Source organism: Bos mutus, unplaced genomic scaffold (genome assembly GCF_027580195.1).
Source record: "Bos mutus isolate GX-2022 unplaced genomic scaffold, NWIPB_WYAK_1.1 CTG207, whole genome shotgun sequence".
Lineage (NCBI taxonomy): Eukaryota > Metazoa > Chordata > Mammalia > Artiodactyla > Bovidae > Bos > Bos mutus.
The window spans coordinates 24,158-42,426 of record NW_027219526.1 but is presented as its reverse complement, the minus strand read 5'-3'; the positions used below and the strand labels follow the sequence as shown (position 1 = coordinate 42,426).

General features: G+C 53.4%; 1 protein-coding gene across 2 annotated transcripts in view; it reads right to left on the bottom strand.

Moving 5' to 3' along the window:
• The window catches only part of PCGF3 (polycomb group ring finger 3), a 45,519-nt gene that overhangs the window by 11,997 nt on the left and 15,253 nt on the right, over window positions 1-18,269 (bottom strand). For both annotated transcript variants that reach the window (XM_070366790.1, XM_070366789.1), the window contains exons 4-9: window positions 16,288-16,405; window positions 15,328-15,424; window positions 14,648-14,703; window positions 10,560-10,670; window positions 9,642-9,730; window positions 1,533-1,670 (exon numbers count right to left, since the gene is read on the bottom strand). In XM_070366790.1, coding sequence (XP_070222891.1) covers window positions 1,533-1,670; window positions 9,642-9,730; window positions 10,560-10,670; window positions 14,648-14,703; window positions 15,328-15,424; window positions 16,288-16,396 — 600 coding nt within the window. In that variant the 5' untranslated portion in view covers window positions 16,397-16,405. The remainder of the gene's footprint in view (window positions 1-1,532; window positions 1,671-9,641; window positions 9,731-10,559; window positions 10,671-14,647; window positions 14,704-15,327; window positions 15,425-16,287; window positions 16,406-18,269) is intronic.

Below are 18,269 nucleotides of genomic sequence, written 5' to 3'. Positions count from 1 at the left end.
AATTCCATTTGGTCTCCAGATCTGAGAACACGTCACTGCAGGTCGAGGCTCTGCTCTCTTGGGCCCGTGTTGGCCTCACCCTCTGGGGTGACTCACCCAGGCAGCTGAGCAGCTCTTACCAGCCTATTTCCTGCTGGTAGAATTTTGCAAGTCTGATAGCCTTCTCTCCTTTCTTCCTGTCTCTGTCCCCTTCAGCCCAAGTTGGTGGTGGTTCTGCCGATACCACATTCTTAAAAGCACTGTGGGTCTCCCAGGTATGTCCCAGATCCAGGCCACTGACATGAAAATCCTTTGTAGATCTCCCTCGGATAACTCCTCTCTCTACTCCTCCCATGAGACAGCTGAGCCACCATGAGTCAAACAACTAAACCCTTTAGCAAAAGGTTGAACAGCTACACACTTGGCCTTCTCTCTAGAGTGTTTTTCTAACAGTCAAATTCCTAATATTACCATTTTTTTACAACCTGGATAGGCTGTAGGTTCCTTTTTGTTTGGCAGTTCATTCTTGAATTCATCCCTCTCCTCTAACATTTTATTATTGGCACCAAGAAGAAACTAGACCAGCTTCTGGGGCCTCCAGGCATCCCTTGGCTTGTGGTCACATCACCCCAATCTTATCTCCATCTTCACACCGTCTTCTCCTCTTTGTGTGTCTCATGTTTCCCTCTGCCTCACATTTGTACAGGCATTGGATTTAGGGTCAATCCAGGATTAGTTCCTCTAAAGACCCTTAACTTCATTACATCTGGAAAGATCTTTTTTCCAAAAAGATCATGATTATAGGTTGTGGGATTGGGGTGTGGACACCACTCTGTGGAGGGCCAGGTCCACCCCACTCTTCTGTGATACACATCTCAGGAGCTGGCCTCCTCTCTCTGTCCTCACTGGCCTGCTCTCCTGGGGCTTCTGCCAGACTCTCCCCAACTGGCCTCTCCTGCCTCCTTTTCCGGACCGTGACACCACTTTCCTCACAGCCTGAGGGCTGTTTTCATCATGAGTCCTTGGCTTTATATCCCACAATGCCTTCTCCTGACATGTCTGCATGACGCGGGCAAGCCATGCTTGAGCAGAAGCGAATGCCCTCAGGAGGGCGTCCGACACCCCTAGCGAGCATGTTCGCTCTCCCTCTGGGACCACTCTGCTCTGCACACTAAAGCACAGATTTTATTTTAGTCTCAGCATTCATCAGAACTTGGAAGTATCTTCTCTGTCTACCCACCCATTCTATCCATCCCCATCCATCTGTTTGTGAAATTAAAGACCAGAATCTCTCTTGTGAAAACCTGTAACGTATCTCGCTGCCATCCCATTGGCATTTCCTCTTCTCTTAGCAGTGGCCTCCATGTTCATGGGCTCTGGGCCTCCACTGCCTTCACCACTATTTACTATCACACTAACTGGGAGTAGGCAACACACAAGACTTTTTTTTCTGATTGAAAATCTCCAAACAAAATTGTAAAAAGCAAACAAACCCAAAGAGCTTCAGAAGTGTCACTCCTGCAGAAGAGTGACTCGTCGCAGTTTCTGTTTACCTCGTTGAAAGACGAGAGGTTAAGTTTTTTGGCAATGAACTTCTTCAGATGCAGGACTGTGGCCTGGGCTGAGCAGCGGATCCATTTTCGCTTCAGGCCCCGCAGTTTGCTGCTGTTGCATTCCAGACAGATGCTCACCTGCAAGAGAAAGAAAGGGCTCAGCTGGGGAGGTGCACCGAGGGTCACCGCGGGGCTGCTCCCTGGAGACTTTCTCAGTCATCTACCAATCCCGTTAGATCCAAGACTGCAGACGTTCTGGAAATCATAAATCTGTTTTGACTAAACACATTACCTTAAAATCTGTTTATTTTTGCCATTTTGTGAAAAACAATCTAACATTATATTAATTGTTTTACTAATGCAGTTCTTTAAAGTAAACCTGAGAATTACTTACTTACTGTGGCAGTACATGCTAGCCTCAGAGTTAAACTGAGAAAGGTGGAAATCCTGTTGTAAACACTCTAGCCGGTGGGACACACACACGTCGCCATAGAGGCCAAGTGTTCCGCAGGAACGACGAGGAAAGACATCACAAGGCAGGCACCACGGCCCCCACACCCAGGAAGGGTCACCAAGGGGCACATCACGCTCGTCCAGCTCACTAGAGGGCGGAGGACTCCGAGCAAAGGCACAAAGTCTCAAGTTCATGGTTACCTTTCGTGAGATCAAGAGTCCAATGGGTCAGAGTACTCAGCGTGTGACAAGGAACTTCAAGACAACAAGCTGAGTAAAGTGACTCCGGATGGCAGATGCAGCGGAGGGACAGCCTGGCCACGCTGCACTACCGAGCTGGCCCCGCCTGAGATGCCTCGCCTCACTCAGGGGTAAGTCTTTCTCCAGGAATGGTTAGGGTGTGCCAAAAAACCAGACCCCCCAAAACTCAAACCCCCAAAAAGAATCATTAATAACTGAAATATATATGTCTAAAATTATTAGATATGAAAGAAGGAATTAAAAATATAACACTATGAATAAAGAACAGGCAGGTATAAAAAATATTCAAATATAACTTCTAAAAATAAAAAACATATTCATTCAAATTAAAAACTCAATGGATGGTCAAACCACAGATTAGTCTCAGCTGAACGCAGATCAATTTTCTGAAAGATCAATGGGAGTAAATTACCCAAAAGTATAGACACAATAAAAGGCATCAATTAAAATAAGAAAACAAAGGAAAGGTGAAGACGCATGAAGACAGACCACAGAGTCTGAAAATCACAAGAGACCAGAGGAAAAACAGAAAATAAAGGCAGAAGGGCCCCCCCAAATGATGCAAGACATTAACTCCTCAACTCCAGGAAGCAAAAGGATCTGACGCAAAGGAAATCAGCGGAAACCGGCACCCAGACTCGGCGGCCCCTCCGAGCACCGGGCACCGAGCACCGGGCACCGGGCACCGAGCACCGGGACCGAGCACCGAGCACCGAGCACCGGGGACTGAGCATCGGGGACCGAGCACCGAGCACCGGGGACCGAGCACCGAGCACCGGGGACCGAGCACCGGGGACCGGGGAGCACCGAGCACCGAGGCCCGGGGGCTGGGTGGCGCTGCATGAGGGGCTGGTGCTTAGGCACTGAGCCCAGGCCCCGGGCTTCCCACTGAGCCACCAGAAAGGAAGAGCTAAACCATCATTCAGAGAGGAAGTGGAATGAAGTCACCAGCAAACGAAGACAGAACACAATTTGAGAAGCGAGAAGCGGCAGCACAGGAAGAAAGAGCCCGAAGCAGACGGACTAGCTGGGGTGTTAAGGAGGCGACCAGGCAGTGGGAGAGCCCTGCTGCTGTTCAGAGGAGACAACAAGAGACTCGTATTTATTTTGGACTTTTAAAAAACGCAGAGGTGTCGACCAGATAAAGAAGGCACAGGCCCCCCAACAACAGAAGCAGGAGGCCGTGGGCTGGGCCACCAGGGAGGAGGGAGCACAGAGCTGCACAGGACTCTGGAAAGCCCAGTCTGTGCAAACATGGGAGTGACCACAAGGTGCACCCCTATGAAGGGGAATTCAGGACAGTAACACATAACCCTCTCACGTACCACTGCCCTCTGGACCGTGTAAGTGTATTACCTACCTATGTTTTTGACCACACTGTACCACATGCAGGACCTTATTTCCCAGACCAGGGATTGAACCTGGGCCCCCTACAGGGCAGTCTTAGCCACTGAACCACCAGGAAGTCCCCAAATGTATTACCTATTTAAATACACTAAGTTAAAAGCATCTTTGTAATTTTTTAACAGCTCCGTTGCAGTATAATTTACATCTATGTTTTAAGTATACAATTCAGTAATTTTTAGTCAACTTAAGACTTGTGCAACCACCACGCCACCCAGTCTGAGGTCAGACCCATCACCTCATAAAGACCCTCGTGGCTTTGGTGGTCAATCCGCCCCAGCCACCCTTGGCCTGCGTCTGTGGACCAGCCTCTCCTAGATGGTCTACAGATGGGATCGTACAACACAGTCCTCCCATCTGACTTCTTTCATACAGTCACGTGGGGAGACTCAAGTGCGTGGCAGCACCTTACACCGCTGATCCACTTCTCCGCCTCCTTGCCAACACCTGTCACCATTTTTTTGCTTATAGTCATCTTGGTGAGTATAAAATGCTATTTCATTATGGTTTTAATTTGTATTTTCCTAATGACTAATGAATGATGTTGAACACATTTTCATGTGACTGTCAGTGAAAGTTGCTCAGTCAAATCTGACTCTTTGAGACCCCATGGACTGTAGCCTGCCAGGCTCCTCTGTCCATGGAATCCTCCAGGCCTGAATACTGGAGTGGGTAGCCCTTCTCTTCTCCAGGGGATCTTCCCAACCCAGGAATTGAACCTAGGTCTCCCACATTGCAGGCAGATTCTTTACCAGCTGAGCTACCACGGAATGTGAGTATTAAACATTTGTATTTCTTCTTTGACGAAATGTCTGCCAATTTGTTAACCCTAACCCTAACACTAACCTTCTTAATGAGTTAAGAGTTACATGTTCTAGATAAAAGTCCTTTTCAGAAATGTCATTTGCTAATATTTTCTCCCAATCTGTGGTTTTTAAATTTTTTCTCAATGGTGTCTTTTGAAGAGCAGCAACTCCTTTTGGCTGTGCCATGTGGCTTGAGGGATCTCAGCTCCCTGACCAGTGGCTGAGCTGCGCCTCGCAGGGGAAGCACAGAATCTTAGCCACTGGATGGCCAGGGAGTCCTAAGAGCAGTATTTCTTCATCTGATGAATTTTCTTTCATCAGTTTTCGTCCTGAGTTGTGTTCTTGGTTTTGGATTTGAGAACTACAAGCCTAACCCAAGATGCTAAGGAGCTTCTCTCATGTTTTCCTGCATAGTTTCCCGGTTTGAGCCCTTACATTTTGAGTTAACCTGGGCTTCCCTGATAGCTCAGTTGGTAAAGAATCTGCCTGCAATGCAGGAGACCTGGGTTCGATCCCTGGGTTGGGAAGATCCCATGGAAAAGGAAAAGGCTACCCACTCCAGTATTCTGGCCTGGAGAATTCCACAGACTGTATAGTCCCTGGGGTCCCAAAGAGCTGGGCGCAACTGAGCGACTTTCACTTTTACTTTCCCTGTCGTGAGAGGCAGGGGCACGAGTGACTCTTCTGCACGTGGGTGTCCAGCTGTCCCAGCACCGTCCAAGACACTGTTCTTTCCTCAGGGAGGGCCATGGCACCTGTGCTGGGACCAAATGACCTTGAATCTAAGGGCTTATTTCCACACTCCACAATGATTAAAAAAATCTACCTTAACACTTGCAACACAATGTCTTGATTACTGCAGCCTTGTTTGTAAGATTTGATGTTCAAAATTTCCAATGCATATATTAAAGAATGTTCAACTCAAGAAAGTAGAGAAGCAAGAAAAGGAACACAGAGCAGAAAGAAGAAATGATTAACAGAAAAGAATGTGGCTCCATCTCTGGCAAGAATGACCAAAAAAGCAGGAGGCACCAGTGGGATACTAGGAAGAGCAATGGAGAAATCACCAGACACTTGGCAAAGCCCACAGACAGACAAAAGAATTCTGTGAAAACCTAAGTCCACGTAGAAACTTTCCTAGAAAAAAATATAACTTATCAAATAATCTTAAAAACAAACAAAAGATTAGAGTAGGATTAAAATCATTAAGGAAATTTATAATTTAAAATCTTCCTACCCATCTTCGAAAAAATTAACTAAGATCTGATGGCTTTATAAAACGGATGTTCTCAATCTTATACAAACTTTCCTAGAGAATAAAAATGGGAGAGAGAGACTACTTCCAGCTCTGAGACTTCTCCCTTTGACACCAAAGCTAAACAGATACATACAGTTCCTGTGAAATGATTACATCAGAACATGCAACACACATCCACGAACACAGCAAGAATCTGCGTGTGAAGTACCAAGGGCCGCCCCAGGAGCTGGAGGCGGACGGGCAACAAAACAGACCACAGACCCCGGAGTCTGGCACGAACAGCGCGTGGAGATGTGCCAGGAAGACCAAGGCCAGCACCCAGGAGTCTGTGAGGGCTGCAATAGTCAGAACACCAGGCAGAAAACAGCAGAATCCTCGCTCTGAGGCCTGAGCCATGCACGCGCCCAGGACACACCACAGGGCCCACCGTGGCACCATGGCACATGGCAACCGTAGGAAGTGGCCACATGGTGCACCTCAAAAACAATCTCAAAAGGCGGTTTTAACTGAGGAAAGGAGGCTGCACAAAGATGCCTGTTTTGCAGTGTCTATGGCTTGTGGCTGCATCATAAACATGAAGACTCAGGACCCAGGTCGGCAGAGCTCAGCAAGTCCCCCGGGTTTGCTCTTGAGTGCGTCCCCGGGCAGCTGCACCACCACCTGCCCAAAGCCCTGCCGCCCGGTCCCCGCCCACCCCAGGCTCCAGCCTGGCCACCCTGCCCCCAGCCTCCCCTCCCTGCAGGCCCTGCCCCCCCCCTGCTCCTCACACCTGGGGGCCCCAGCAGGCCCCTGTCTCGGGCCATGGCCACCCCGCCCTACCTTTCTTGGGGCCAACAACAGACCAGCGCACAAGGCTCAGCCTGGGGTGGACTTGTGGCCTCAAAGGGGCGCAGTGGGGCCCATTCCCCCGTTCCCGGGACAGCCTGCTGGCTCTTCTGAAAGAAGCCAATCACACAGACACCTTTTTGGCATGTTTGTGATAAAAAAGGCAAAATTTAGAAACAATAAAGATAAACGCTGGAGGTTTAAAACTGACAGAACAGGGGTTAGCAGGACGGCCCACCCTGCACCTTGATGAGGCCGGGCCAGCGGCCTGACCCAGGCCGCAGCGAGACCTCCGAGTCCAGCAGGAGGTAACTCTCAGAGCCCAGAGTGGTGGAGACGTGGGCCCCGGGAGGTGTCCTGCAGCCCAGTGTTCGTTCACTGAGACACACCTGAGCACACTCCCACGTGCCAGAGACGTTCCTCTTCCTGTGGCACCCGGGGAAAGTTTCCAACAACACGGTAGCACATGACCTGGAAAACTAGGGCTCCGCTAGTCTATGCCTGCATGCACACTACGCTGATCACGTCTGCAATAAATGTCAGTGTGCGTGTATACACAGATATTTTACTTATTAAATATGTATGTGTGTTTAGTTGCTCAGTAGTATCCGACTCTTTTCAACCCTACAGAGTGCAGCCCGCCAGGCTCCTTTGTCCATGGGATTTCCCAGGCAAGAACACTGGAGTGGATTGCCGTTTCCTTCTCCAGGGGATCTTCCCAAGCCAGGGATCAAACCCAGGTCTTGTGCGTCTCCTGCACTGCAGACAGGTTCTTCACCACTGAGCTGCCATATGTCAGAATATATACATAAGCAGACTTTGCTTTATTGCACTTCACAGACACTGCGTTTTTTATGAATTGAATGTTTGTGGTAGATGATGGCTAGCATTGTTTGGCAATACAGTATCTTTTAATTAAGGAATGTACCTTATGTATTTTTTTCTGAGGGCTTCCCTGGTGGCTCAGTGGTAAAGAATCTGCCTGTAATGTGGGAGATGCACGAGACGTGGGTTCGATCCCTGGGTTGGGAAGATCCCCTGGAGAAGGAAACGGCAACCCACTGCAGTATTCTTGCCTAGGAGATCCTATGGACAGAGGAGCCTTGAGGGTTACAGTTCATGGGGTTGCAAAAGACTTGTGCACAACTTAGCCACTAAACAATGTTGTTTTTTAGATATAACAAAACCTCACACTTGACAGACCACAACAGAGTGGAAGCATACCTTCTATACGCACTGGGAAATAAACTCATGACTTGTTTCGCTACAATGGTCTGGAACTGAATCTCAGTGTCTCCTAAGGGGCCTATATGTATAAATGTGTGTGCGTGGATATGTTACACATATATTCTGCCACAGCCAAGACCCGAAGTTCTCACGGCTACTGCTGACTTTCTCCTCTTTCAGATGAGCTTCAGAAGCAGTTGGTTATATTCTTATTTATAAAATTGATTACAATCACAACCACTGAGATTAATTTCGGGAGAACTCGAATCCTAAGGTCAACCTTCCATCCAGGAACACCCAATTATGCAATTTTCTCTGTGTTCTTCCAGAAGGTTCTGGCATTTTTGCTTCGACTTCTCACATTTATTGCTAGGCTGCCTTAAAGCTCTTATTAATTTTCTGAACAAAGCCACCCAGCCTCTGACTCTGACACGCTGGCCCTACCACTGGACGAGGGGTCTCAGCACCTCAAGGAGCCGAGTCACACGCGTGTCGCCGAGAGCCATCGCCGCCCAGCTCGCGTTCCCGTCTGCTGAATGTTGGGGCCGGGACCTCCCAAATCACGCTGAGTGACAGCCGAGGGCTGACGTTTTCTTATTCTGACGCCGACGAGACATCTGTTCCGTCAGGGAGTGTGAGGACCACTGGGGCACCAAGTCACGGTGCGCTAAGAGAAGCCCGCAGACGGGGAGGTGCGACGCCGCCACGTTCCCAGCAGCATCGCCGTACAGCCCAGCGAGTCTCCCTTGATCCCTGACAGTGAGTGCCACCAAGAGCGGGCTCTGTCCTGGCTATTCTCACTGCAGTTTGCATGGAAGACGCCATTCCCCCTACTCCCCGCTGAAGACACCTGCTTTAACCTTTTCTTTCCTAAAGCACTCTGCAGTGGGTAGGGGTCACTCTGGCAATTAGCCATAGAAGGGAAGCTCCCGGCCATCCAGGGGTTGCGAGGTGGTGCTCTCATTGCTGAGGGTGCGGGTTCAGCCCCTAGAAACTAAGATGCCACCAGCTGTGCAGCCAAGAGGGGGAGGAGGAGAAAGGGGAGGAGGAGAACAGTCGGGAGAGACTCAGAGAGCTGCTGGCACGCGACCATCTGCTGTGCCTTCCTCCCGGCCCAGGCCCGGGCCGCGTGCCCACCTGCTCCCTTCCTCCCAGCCCTTCCTGTCAGGGGAGAGCCCATCTGGTCCCTTCCTCCTGGCCCTTCCTGTCAGGGGAGAGCCCATCTGGTCCTTTCTGCCCGGCCTTCCTGTCAGGGGAGAGCTCATCTGGTCCTTTCCGCCCGGCCTTCCTGTCAGGGGAGAGCTCATCTGGTCCTTTCTGCCCGGCCTTCCTGTCAGGGGAGAGCCCATCTGGTCCTTTCCGCCTGGCCTTCCTGTCAGGGGAGAGCCCATCTGGTCCCTTCCTCCCGGCTCTTCCTGTCAGGGGAGAGCCCATCTGGTCCTTTCCGCCTGGCTTTCCTGTCAGGGGAGAGCCTATCTGGTCCTTTCTGCCCGGCCTTCCTGTCAGGGGAGAGCCCATCTGGTCCCTTCCTCCCGGCTCTTCCTGTCAGGGGAGAGCCCATCTGGTCCTTTCTGCCCGGCCTTCCTGTCAGAGGAGAGCTCATCTGGTCCTTTCTGCCCGGCCTTCCTGTCAGGGGAGAGCTCATCTGGTCCTTTCTGCCCGGCCTTCCTGTCAGAGGAGAGCTCATCTGGTCCTTTCTGCCCGGCCTTCCTGTCAGAGGAGAGCTCATCTGGTCCTTTCTGCCCGGCCTTCCTGTCAGAGGAGAGCTCATCTGGTCCTTTCCGCCCGGCCTTCCTGTCAGGAGAGCCCATCTGGTCCCTTCCTCCTGGCCCTTCCTGTCAGGGGAGAGCCCCCGAGGCCCGGCCGTGCGCCCACCTGCTCGTCACTCCGGTGGTAATCACCGTCTTCCTCCTGCTTCTCCTCCGCTGCCTCTTTGTTCGAACTGTCGTCCGCTTTGGTTTCTCCTTTTAGCAAAAACAGAAAGACTGTATCACGATATCCAAAGTGTTAAACTGTTATTTTCCCCCTAACAGAACACTCAAACGCTATGGAATCCCAGGGTGACAGGAGTTCACACGTAAGAGTCAGAGGAGCACCGGTCGACAGGGCTTCAGTCGCAGCGCTCGCAAGGCTGCGGCGGGGGCGGGTGCGTCTGGGGGCTCCCGGGCAGGGGGCTGTCGGCCGGGCACCACCAGGGTGTCACACCTCAACTCTGCCCGACAGCACGGCTCCCAGAGCTCGTGCTGGTCCTACACGGCTTTAAAAGTCAGGCCTCCAGCTCGGCAAAGACAGGATTCCAGGCTCCCGAGCTGCCTCGGGGCCTCACCTCCAGGCCCTGAGCCTGCAGGTATGCAGCCCCCGCTCCTCTAGGCTGGCAGCCAAGGCCTCCCCTTCTCAGATGTTCAGAGATGCACAGAACAGACCAGAGTGCTTAGGAACCTGTGTGGCCCATGGAGTCAAAGGTTTGAATTAACTGTTACAATATGTACGGATTCAAAGCACCATTAATTTTCCATCAAAGCCAAGGAGAAATTGGCCTTTCTGCAAGAAAACAGGCAAACTGGGAGAAGAGCCCTGGGAGGGCCCATCGTGCACATGTGGTCCCTGCACACCCCACCTCCAGGCAGCTCCGGGGCCCCCGCAGGTCCCCGCTACGGCCCGCCACGTAAGCCCTGGGACCGGGACCCCGCTTCTCAGCATCCCCCACTCCCGTCAGCTCTGCAAGGATGCTGACGCCCACCAGGCCCGTCGGGAACCTGCAGGGGCTCGTTCACGTGAAACACAGCCACTCACCGTTCCGGTGGGGGTCTAGGTGCTGCTTTGCAGAACACGTCTCCCCCTTGATGTCTCCAGGCACTTCCAGGCCTAACTTGTGGTAGAATTCCCTCTGCTTTCTCATTTCCGCTATGAAAAATTAATATGTAATCCTTAATCTTAGGCAGGTGATGGATTATCTTAAAATTCTGCACACAATCAGGTGAAAAAAAGGGCAGGTTTGCTGAAAAGGTCTGAAGGCTGCTGCCCATGAGAAATGACAACTTTAGACCGTGCCCCCTGGAATTTCAGAGCGGCTACCAGCTGTGTGACTTGGGCCATATACCAGGGTGCGGCCCGGGCCCCGTGAGTGTAGGTGCCACTGGTTCCCTCAGGACAGGCCTCCAGGTGTGCCTGACAGAAGAGTGCTCGTGGTGTCCACGGCTGGCAACCACGGCTCATTAGTCCTGGGGGGCCAGAGCCACCCACCACAGGGGAGGGGTCTCTACCGGATGAAGTCGGGCAGCACGCAGCCTCCTGCCCGGCCGTCGGCCTCAGACACGAGTGGGGCCGGGCGGCGAGAGGACAGCTGTCCAGGCTGGGTCCTCGCACGCCCCTGGGAACGGCCGACTCTCTGACACAGGCGGCTACTGAGGGGCAGCTCACACCCAGGTAACAGCGGCAGTCGCTGCTCAGGGCCACGTGGCAGGGAGCAAAGGAAATCTAACCCAGACCAGTAACCGCAAGGCGCACTGTGGAAAGACCTGTGGGCAGGCGACCTGGTGAAGCTCGAGTCACTGCACATCCCCCCTAAATACCACAAGCTCTGAGAGGGCCAGGAACATGCCCTGGTCACGTCCTAGACCCAGGCAGATGCTGCGAAATACCTGACTGTGCAGGAAAAAAACGAACGCGTGAGACAGCGGGCCAAGACGGAAGCAGGGAGGCCTCTCAGAACTGCCTGACGCACGAGGGCCAGCGCAGAGCTGGGGGCAGCCGGAACCAAACACGCAAAGCCCAATTTGCGCCACGCTTTGGTAATACTCACAATATTTCCAACTTTTTCATTGTTATTATATTTGTTATGATATCTGTGATCAGGGAACTTTGATGTTATTATTTTAGTTTTTTTGTTTCATTTTGTGTTTTTAACTAAGAGATATACACTACTTTTTAGCCATAGTGTTACTGTACACTCAGTAGCCCCCAGTATAACATGAACATAACTTTTATATGCATTGGGAAACCAAAAGATTGATGTGATTCACCCTATTGTGATACTTTTTTTATTGCGACAGTCTGAAGCTGAACCTGCGGTATTTCTGAGGTCTGCCTGTACCTAGTTTTAATTCCTATTTCTTTAATTTTTACCTATCAAAATGAAAAAGAATTAAAAATAACAATACTCAACGTCAGATACACACAGGTACAGAAATGTCAATTGGGATAACTTTCCAGGAAGGTTGTCGTTCAGTAGCTAACCCGTGTCCAACTGTTTATGACCTCATGAACTGCAGCACGTGGGCTTCCTGTCCTTCACCATCTCCTGGAACTTGCTCAGACTCATGTCCATTGAGTCGGTGATGCCATCCAACCATCTCATCCTCTGTTGCCTCCTTCTTCTCCTGCCCTCAGTATTTTCCAGCATCAAGGTGACTTACATAAACTGCTAGTAATGTATCCCAAGGAAATAATCAGGTAAGTGCCTAAGGAAATAAAGCCTTATTTCCAATACTGAAGTATCAGAAACCACCTGCATACTTAGCACCGGGTACTGTGGGCTGGCCCATCAGAAGCGTGCCTCCTGCCAGCCTCCTCCTGTCCAGCAGACATGTCCAGACGGGACTGCAGAGCCTCAGAACCCCGCTCAACAGCACATGTGAGACACACCACCCCCTCCCAACCACAGGTGAACAAGAAAAACCTAACCTAACTGCTGTGCTGGGACACACGCCGGTGACACACGCAGGGACACACGCCAGTGACACGCAGGGACACATGCTAGTGACACGCAGGGACACACACCGGTGACACACGCTGGGACACATGCCAGGACACACGCTGGTGACACGCAGGGACACATGCTGGTGACACATGCAGGGACACACGCGGTGACACACATAGGAACACACGCCGGTGACACGCAGGGACACACGCCGGTGACACGCAGGGACACACACTGGTGACACGCAGGGACACACGCTAGTGATACACGCAGGGACACACACATGACACATGCAGGGACACACACTGGGGCACACGCTAGTGACACAGGGACACACGCTGGTGACACGCTGGGACACACGCCGGCAACACGCAGGGACACACACCAGTGGCACACGCAGGGACACACGCTGGGACACACTGTGACACACGCTGACACACGCTGGTGATACACGGAGGGACACACACTGGGACACACTGTGACACACGCTGACACACGCTGGTGATACACGCAGGGACACACGCTGGTGATACATGCAGGGACATGCTGGTGACACGCAGGGACACACGCAGGGACAAAGCTGGGACACATGCCGGTGACATGCAGGGACACATGCTGCTGACACATGCTGGGACACATGCCAGGACACACGGTGACATGCAGGGACACACACTGCTGACACATGCAGGGACACACGCTGGTGACATGCAGGGACACACGCTGCTGACACACACAGGGACACACACTGGTGACATGCAGGGACACACGCTGCTGACACACACAGGGACACACGCTGGTGACATGCAGGGACACACGCTGGGACACCGGGACTCATGAGCTGCGGCTCTGCGGGACCACACCCGTGAAGTCCTGTGGACTGTCCCACCCGGGAGGGGCCAGAATCGCATGGGCCCTCTCCATCCCACCTGTACACGGGAACCTGGGGACCGAGGGCCTGGGATCAGCCAAACCGTGAGAGACGGGACGGCCCCGCCCAGAAGCTCCTGACGCTGACACGGAGTCAGCACCACCCTCCCAGCTTACAGAGGTGCTGAAGTCCCTGCTTCAAGACTCCTCTTTGGGGAACAAATGGCAACATCTCTAGATGAAACAACAGGGAAGGGGGCCAAGCCGGCAGCTCTGGACTCCAGGTTGTAAGCACACCGGGTACTTTGTGAGATCTTAGCATGTTTAAGACATCCTAGAATAATGTTTAACCCTATCAGTGTTTTATTTCTATGTATTCTTTGCCTTTCCCCAGCACTAGAAAATAAAGTATTAGTTGCTCAGTCATGTCCGACTGTTTGTGACCTTATGGACAGCAGCCGCCAGGTTCTTCTGTCCATGGGATTCTCCAGGTAAGAATAGTGGAGTGGGTGGCCATTCCCTTCTCCAGGGGATCTTCCTGATCCACGAATTGGAACCGGGTCTCCCACATTGCAGGCAGATTCCTTACCAGATATCTGAGCCACCATGGAAGTAGAAAACCCTTCAAATATCAAAATATGACAGTTTCTACAAATATTTACTCAGAAAATTTAAATTCTTCTTTCTTGAATGAATTCTGTGAACAGTGAAAGAAGACTTTAACAGAATTACTCCTTAAGTTGTGTCTTAAAAGTCAGATGTGACATCCACTGAGCTAACAGTGTTGAGAGAACACTCCCAAATGAACTGCTGCCTCTTATCTTGCAAAGAAAGCTGGGTTTCGTCAGCTGGCACCGCCCCACCAGCCAGCACCCACTCTGAGTGGACCACCCTTCACCAAGGACAGGACAGTCTCAGGGCTCAGGAGTGCGGCGAGAACGTCCACTCTCAGGGTGCTTGCACCACGCAGTATTTCTTCTCGAGTCTCCTAAGACTGACTTAAAGCTTGTATTTAAAGTTTAAATCCCGTTAGACTTGGCCGACACAGGGCTCTTGGCTTCACCTCCGGGCGGCACAGGCAGGAGGCACCCCCGGCTCTGCCCCCAGGGCCTGGCCAGGGCTGCACACGTGCCGGGCACTGGGTGCCCCTGAACGCAGAGAGACACGTGAGCCAGGGTGGACGAGACCAGTGAGCAGATGGCAGGGAGCTCAGGGCAGGCCAAGCGAGATGTCCCAAGCCAGGACCGCCGAGCGAAAAGGCCCTTGGAAGCCCTACTGAGGACACAGGGGTCCGGGGGGAGGTTCTGACACTTACCCTCTTGGAGGCCTGGGACCAATTTGTAAACAATATCCTGCATGGTTCTGTCATGACTGGCAAAAGAACAGACAGGTGGGTTAGCCAGAAACGTCAATCCTCAGATTCTCAAGCCTTTTCCATGTAACAATAACACGCTCCACAATCGCAAACTGGAATTTTAGTTGAATTTTGCTTCTAGTTTGTACTTATAAAAACGTCTGTGCCAGCAAGAGTGACACAGGATCCGAGTTGACACATCGGAGTGTGGACTCCAGATGCTGGTGAACATTCAGAGAAGGACACAGGCAAGACCCCTTGGTGACCAGCGGCCCCGCCCGCTGGGCTTCTCAAGTCCTGCAGGGGTCAGTCAGGCAGTCTCGGGCTGCGCCAGACCAGAGGGAGTTTCTCAAACGTCCCTGACCAGGACCTGTGCAAGGAGCACCTCTCACGTCTGGACACTCATGTTGATGTGAACGTGTGGATCACACACACACACACACACACACACACACACACACATCCATGCACACAACAGAGCCGGCCTCCAGTACCCACGACACCCTCTGTACTTCCTACTCCCCAGCCCCCCACCTTCTCCTAAAGCTCTGTGGAGCTGCAAGGACAGGACGGGGGCGGAATGGGCCTGACATGCCTCCTGCAGAGCCCTTCCGGCATGGCCCCCGCCCTGAGGCACTCACCCGATGTACTGCAGGGGGTGGCTCTGGTGGATGACGATCCTGCAGGTGGGGCAGGTGTTGTTCTCCTCCAGGTACTTCACCAGGCAGCTGCGGCAGACTGAAGGGGGGGCGAGCATCAACAGCAGGCAGGGGCACTCCTCCCGCTGGCCCCCTGCCCCGGGCCACCCGGGACAGGCCCGTCACCTGGGCCCACCTCCCACGGGGGACACAGACCGGAGGGGGAAGGCGCCCTCACGCCCATCACGGGGCGCCCGTCACAGCAGTGAACAGATAAATTCTACATTAGCCTAAGAGAGCACCAGAACTTCTCTGCATGACCAAATGGGATAAGATTCAGTGAATGTAACATAAAACAGCCAGCCAATATCTAAAATACAATTACCTTTAAAACAAAATTTCTATCAAAACTGGCAAGCATCTTCTGAAGTGAGAAATATAAGATCAAAGATCCTCACTGTCAGAGGATTTGCTTAACCTTAGGAAGTGCCCTCAGCACCCTGGGCCAGCTCCCCAGGACCCAGCCTGCTGGTAAAGGCTGGCGGGGGGCGGGGGGGAGGGGGGCGGCGCTTGAAGGAGGAGGACACCCAAGCTCAGCACCAGCTGCAAGCTAAAGCCTGCAATAGGCCAGCGGCCGTGGTGGGCAGGGAGCACAAAGTTTAAGGAATTCATTTGCAAATGGCAAAAATAAACACTTTGGGCCACTAGAAACCAATATTCTGTCACACCACATGTAATGCTTTAGCTGTTACATACAAATAACTAAGTTTTTCTTGCATTTTTTTAGCTTTCTCAAGCGATGCCTCTTATACTGAAATTACCCCTAGGGTTTTAACTTCAGATAACTTTCCTCATTTATCTTCAGGGTCTCCTTTATTTCTGCTGCTGGGTCCTGCTCTGTGCTTGAGTAAATGCTCTGGGGAAAGAAGCCCAAGTGTTAGAGGACGAACACTCTGCACGCACATGTGTGCAGACACTCGGTCACCGTGGTTGCGTCGATGAGGTATCCACTACACAGGCGGCAGGTGATGTGGGCGTTTATGTCCCAGAGTTTAATCTTTCTGGTCAACATCTTTGGCTTCTGCAACAGAAAAAAAGCATATTAACCAAAGTATGACGTAGTCTGATGTTTAATCAAAGGTTCAGATTCAACATAAATCCAGCTCCGGTGTGGCCAGGAGGAGCTCAAAACGAGGAGGGCTGAGGCCAGGTCCCCCTCTCTGCTCCCACCAGGCCAGGTCCCCACTTCCGCTCCGATCCCACCAGGCCAGGTCCCCCCGCTCTGCTCCCACCAGGCCAGGTCCCCCCCCTGCTCCTACCACGTCAGGTCCCCCCGTTCCCACCAGGCCAGGTCCCCCCTCTCCGCTCCTACCAGGTCAGGTGACCCCCCTCAGCTCCCACCAGGTCAGGTCCCCCGCCCCCCACTCCCACCAGGCCAGGTGACCCCCCTCAGCTCCCACCAGGCCAGGTCCCCCCACTCCACTCCCAGCAGGTCAGGTCCCCCCGTTCCCACCAGGCCAGGTCCCCCAACTCTGCTCCCACCAGGCCAGGTCCCCCGTCCCCCGTTCCTACCAGGCCAGGTCCCCCCTCTCCGCTCCTACCAGGTCACGTCCCCCTGTTCCCTCCAGACCAGGTCCCCCCACTTCCACCAGGCCAGGTCCCCCGCCTCTGCTCCCACCAGGTCAGGTCCCCCCGCTCTGCTCCCACCAGGCCAGGTCCCCCCCTCCTCCGCTCCCACCAGGTTAGGTACCCCCGTTCCCACCAGGTCAGGTCCCCCCTTTCCCACCAGGTCAGGTCCCTCTGCTCCCACCAGGCCAGGTCCCATCCCCCTCCGCTCCCACCAGGCCAGGTCCCCCCCTCTACTCCCACCAGGTCAGGTCCCTCTGCTCCCACCAGGTCAGGACCGCACCCTGCGACCCTGCTTCCACCATGAGACAGGCAGTCGCCCCCAGTGGACCAGGTCACCTGCCCCAGGGCAGCACCAGGCCGCACACGTACTGCTGCTCTTCCCCTCCTTCCACGCCGCCCGCCCGCTCCTCCTGCTCAGAACCCGCGAGGTCAGCCAGTGAGGTGGCGCAGGAGAGGTTTTTGGAGCTGCGGGAGGGGAGGCCAGGGAGCCGGTGGGCTGTGCTGGGCAGGACAGGGTCTGTTTGGAGCTCTGGCTCCTCCGATAAAATAACACAGGTGAGCAGTCGGGGCCCGCACCCCGCAGGAAGCACAGCACACAGCAGCATCTTAAGTCCAAACGTCCATCACCATGCTCAGAGTGTGGATGTGCTGCCTCTGCCCCAGTGCCGCGGGCTCTCAAGGGCAGGGTCTGTTATCACCTCCCTAATAGAAGGCTGTGCAGGAGAAACAGCCCCGAAGATGCTACGTCCTCCCCAAAACCTGTGTGTCACCTCACAGAGCAAAAGGCTCCTGAGACGGGATCCCCCCTGGAATGCCTGGGTGACCGTGTTGCCACAGGGCCCTTCTGGGGCGCAGGAGGCTCGGAGGAGATGTGGGAGAAGCCGCCTGCAGGCTGTGAGTGGGAAAGGCTTCCAGCAGCGGGAAGCTCTGAGACGAGCAGCGCCGCCCACACCTGGACCACAGCCCTGGACGCCCAGCCGGTAGCACCAGCCAGTGAGACCCTGAGGCTTCACTCAGCCACCAGCTTCCGGGACACTCGCTGTGGTTCAAGCAGGATACTCATCTGGATGCTACACTGCGCAGGGTGCAAAGAGCTTCCACAACCAGGATCACTGACAACTCTGCCCAGAGGCAGAAATGCCCCGGGAGATGGAGGCCAAGGCCCAGGAGGCCCACGGCAGCCCTGGGCACTGGGCTGGCCTGGCACAGCGAGGCCTCACCTGTAGACCAGCGCACACGGCTCCTGGCTCCCGCACAGATGTTCCCGGCTCAGCGCTGTCTGAGGATAGGCAGACAGAAGGAGACGGCTGAGCAGG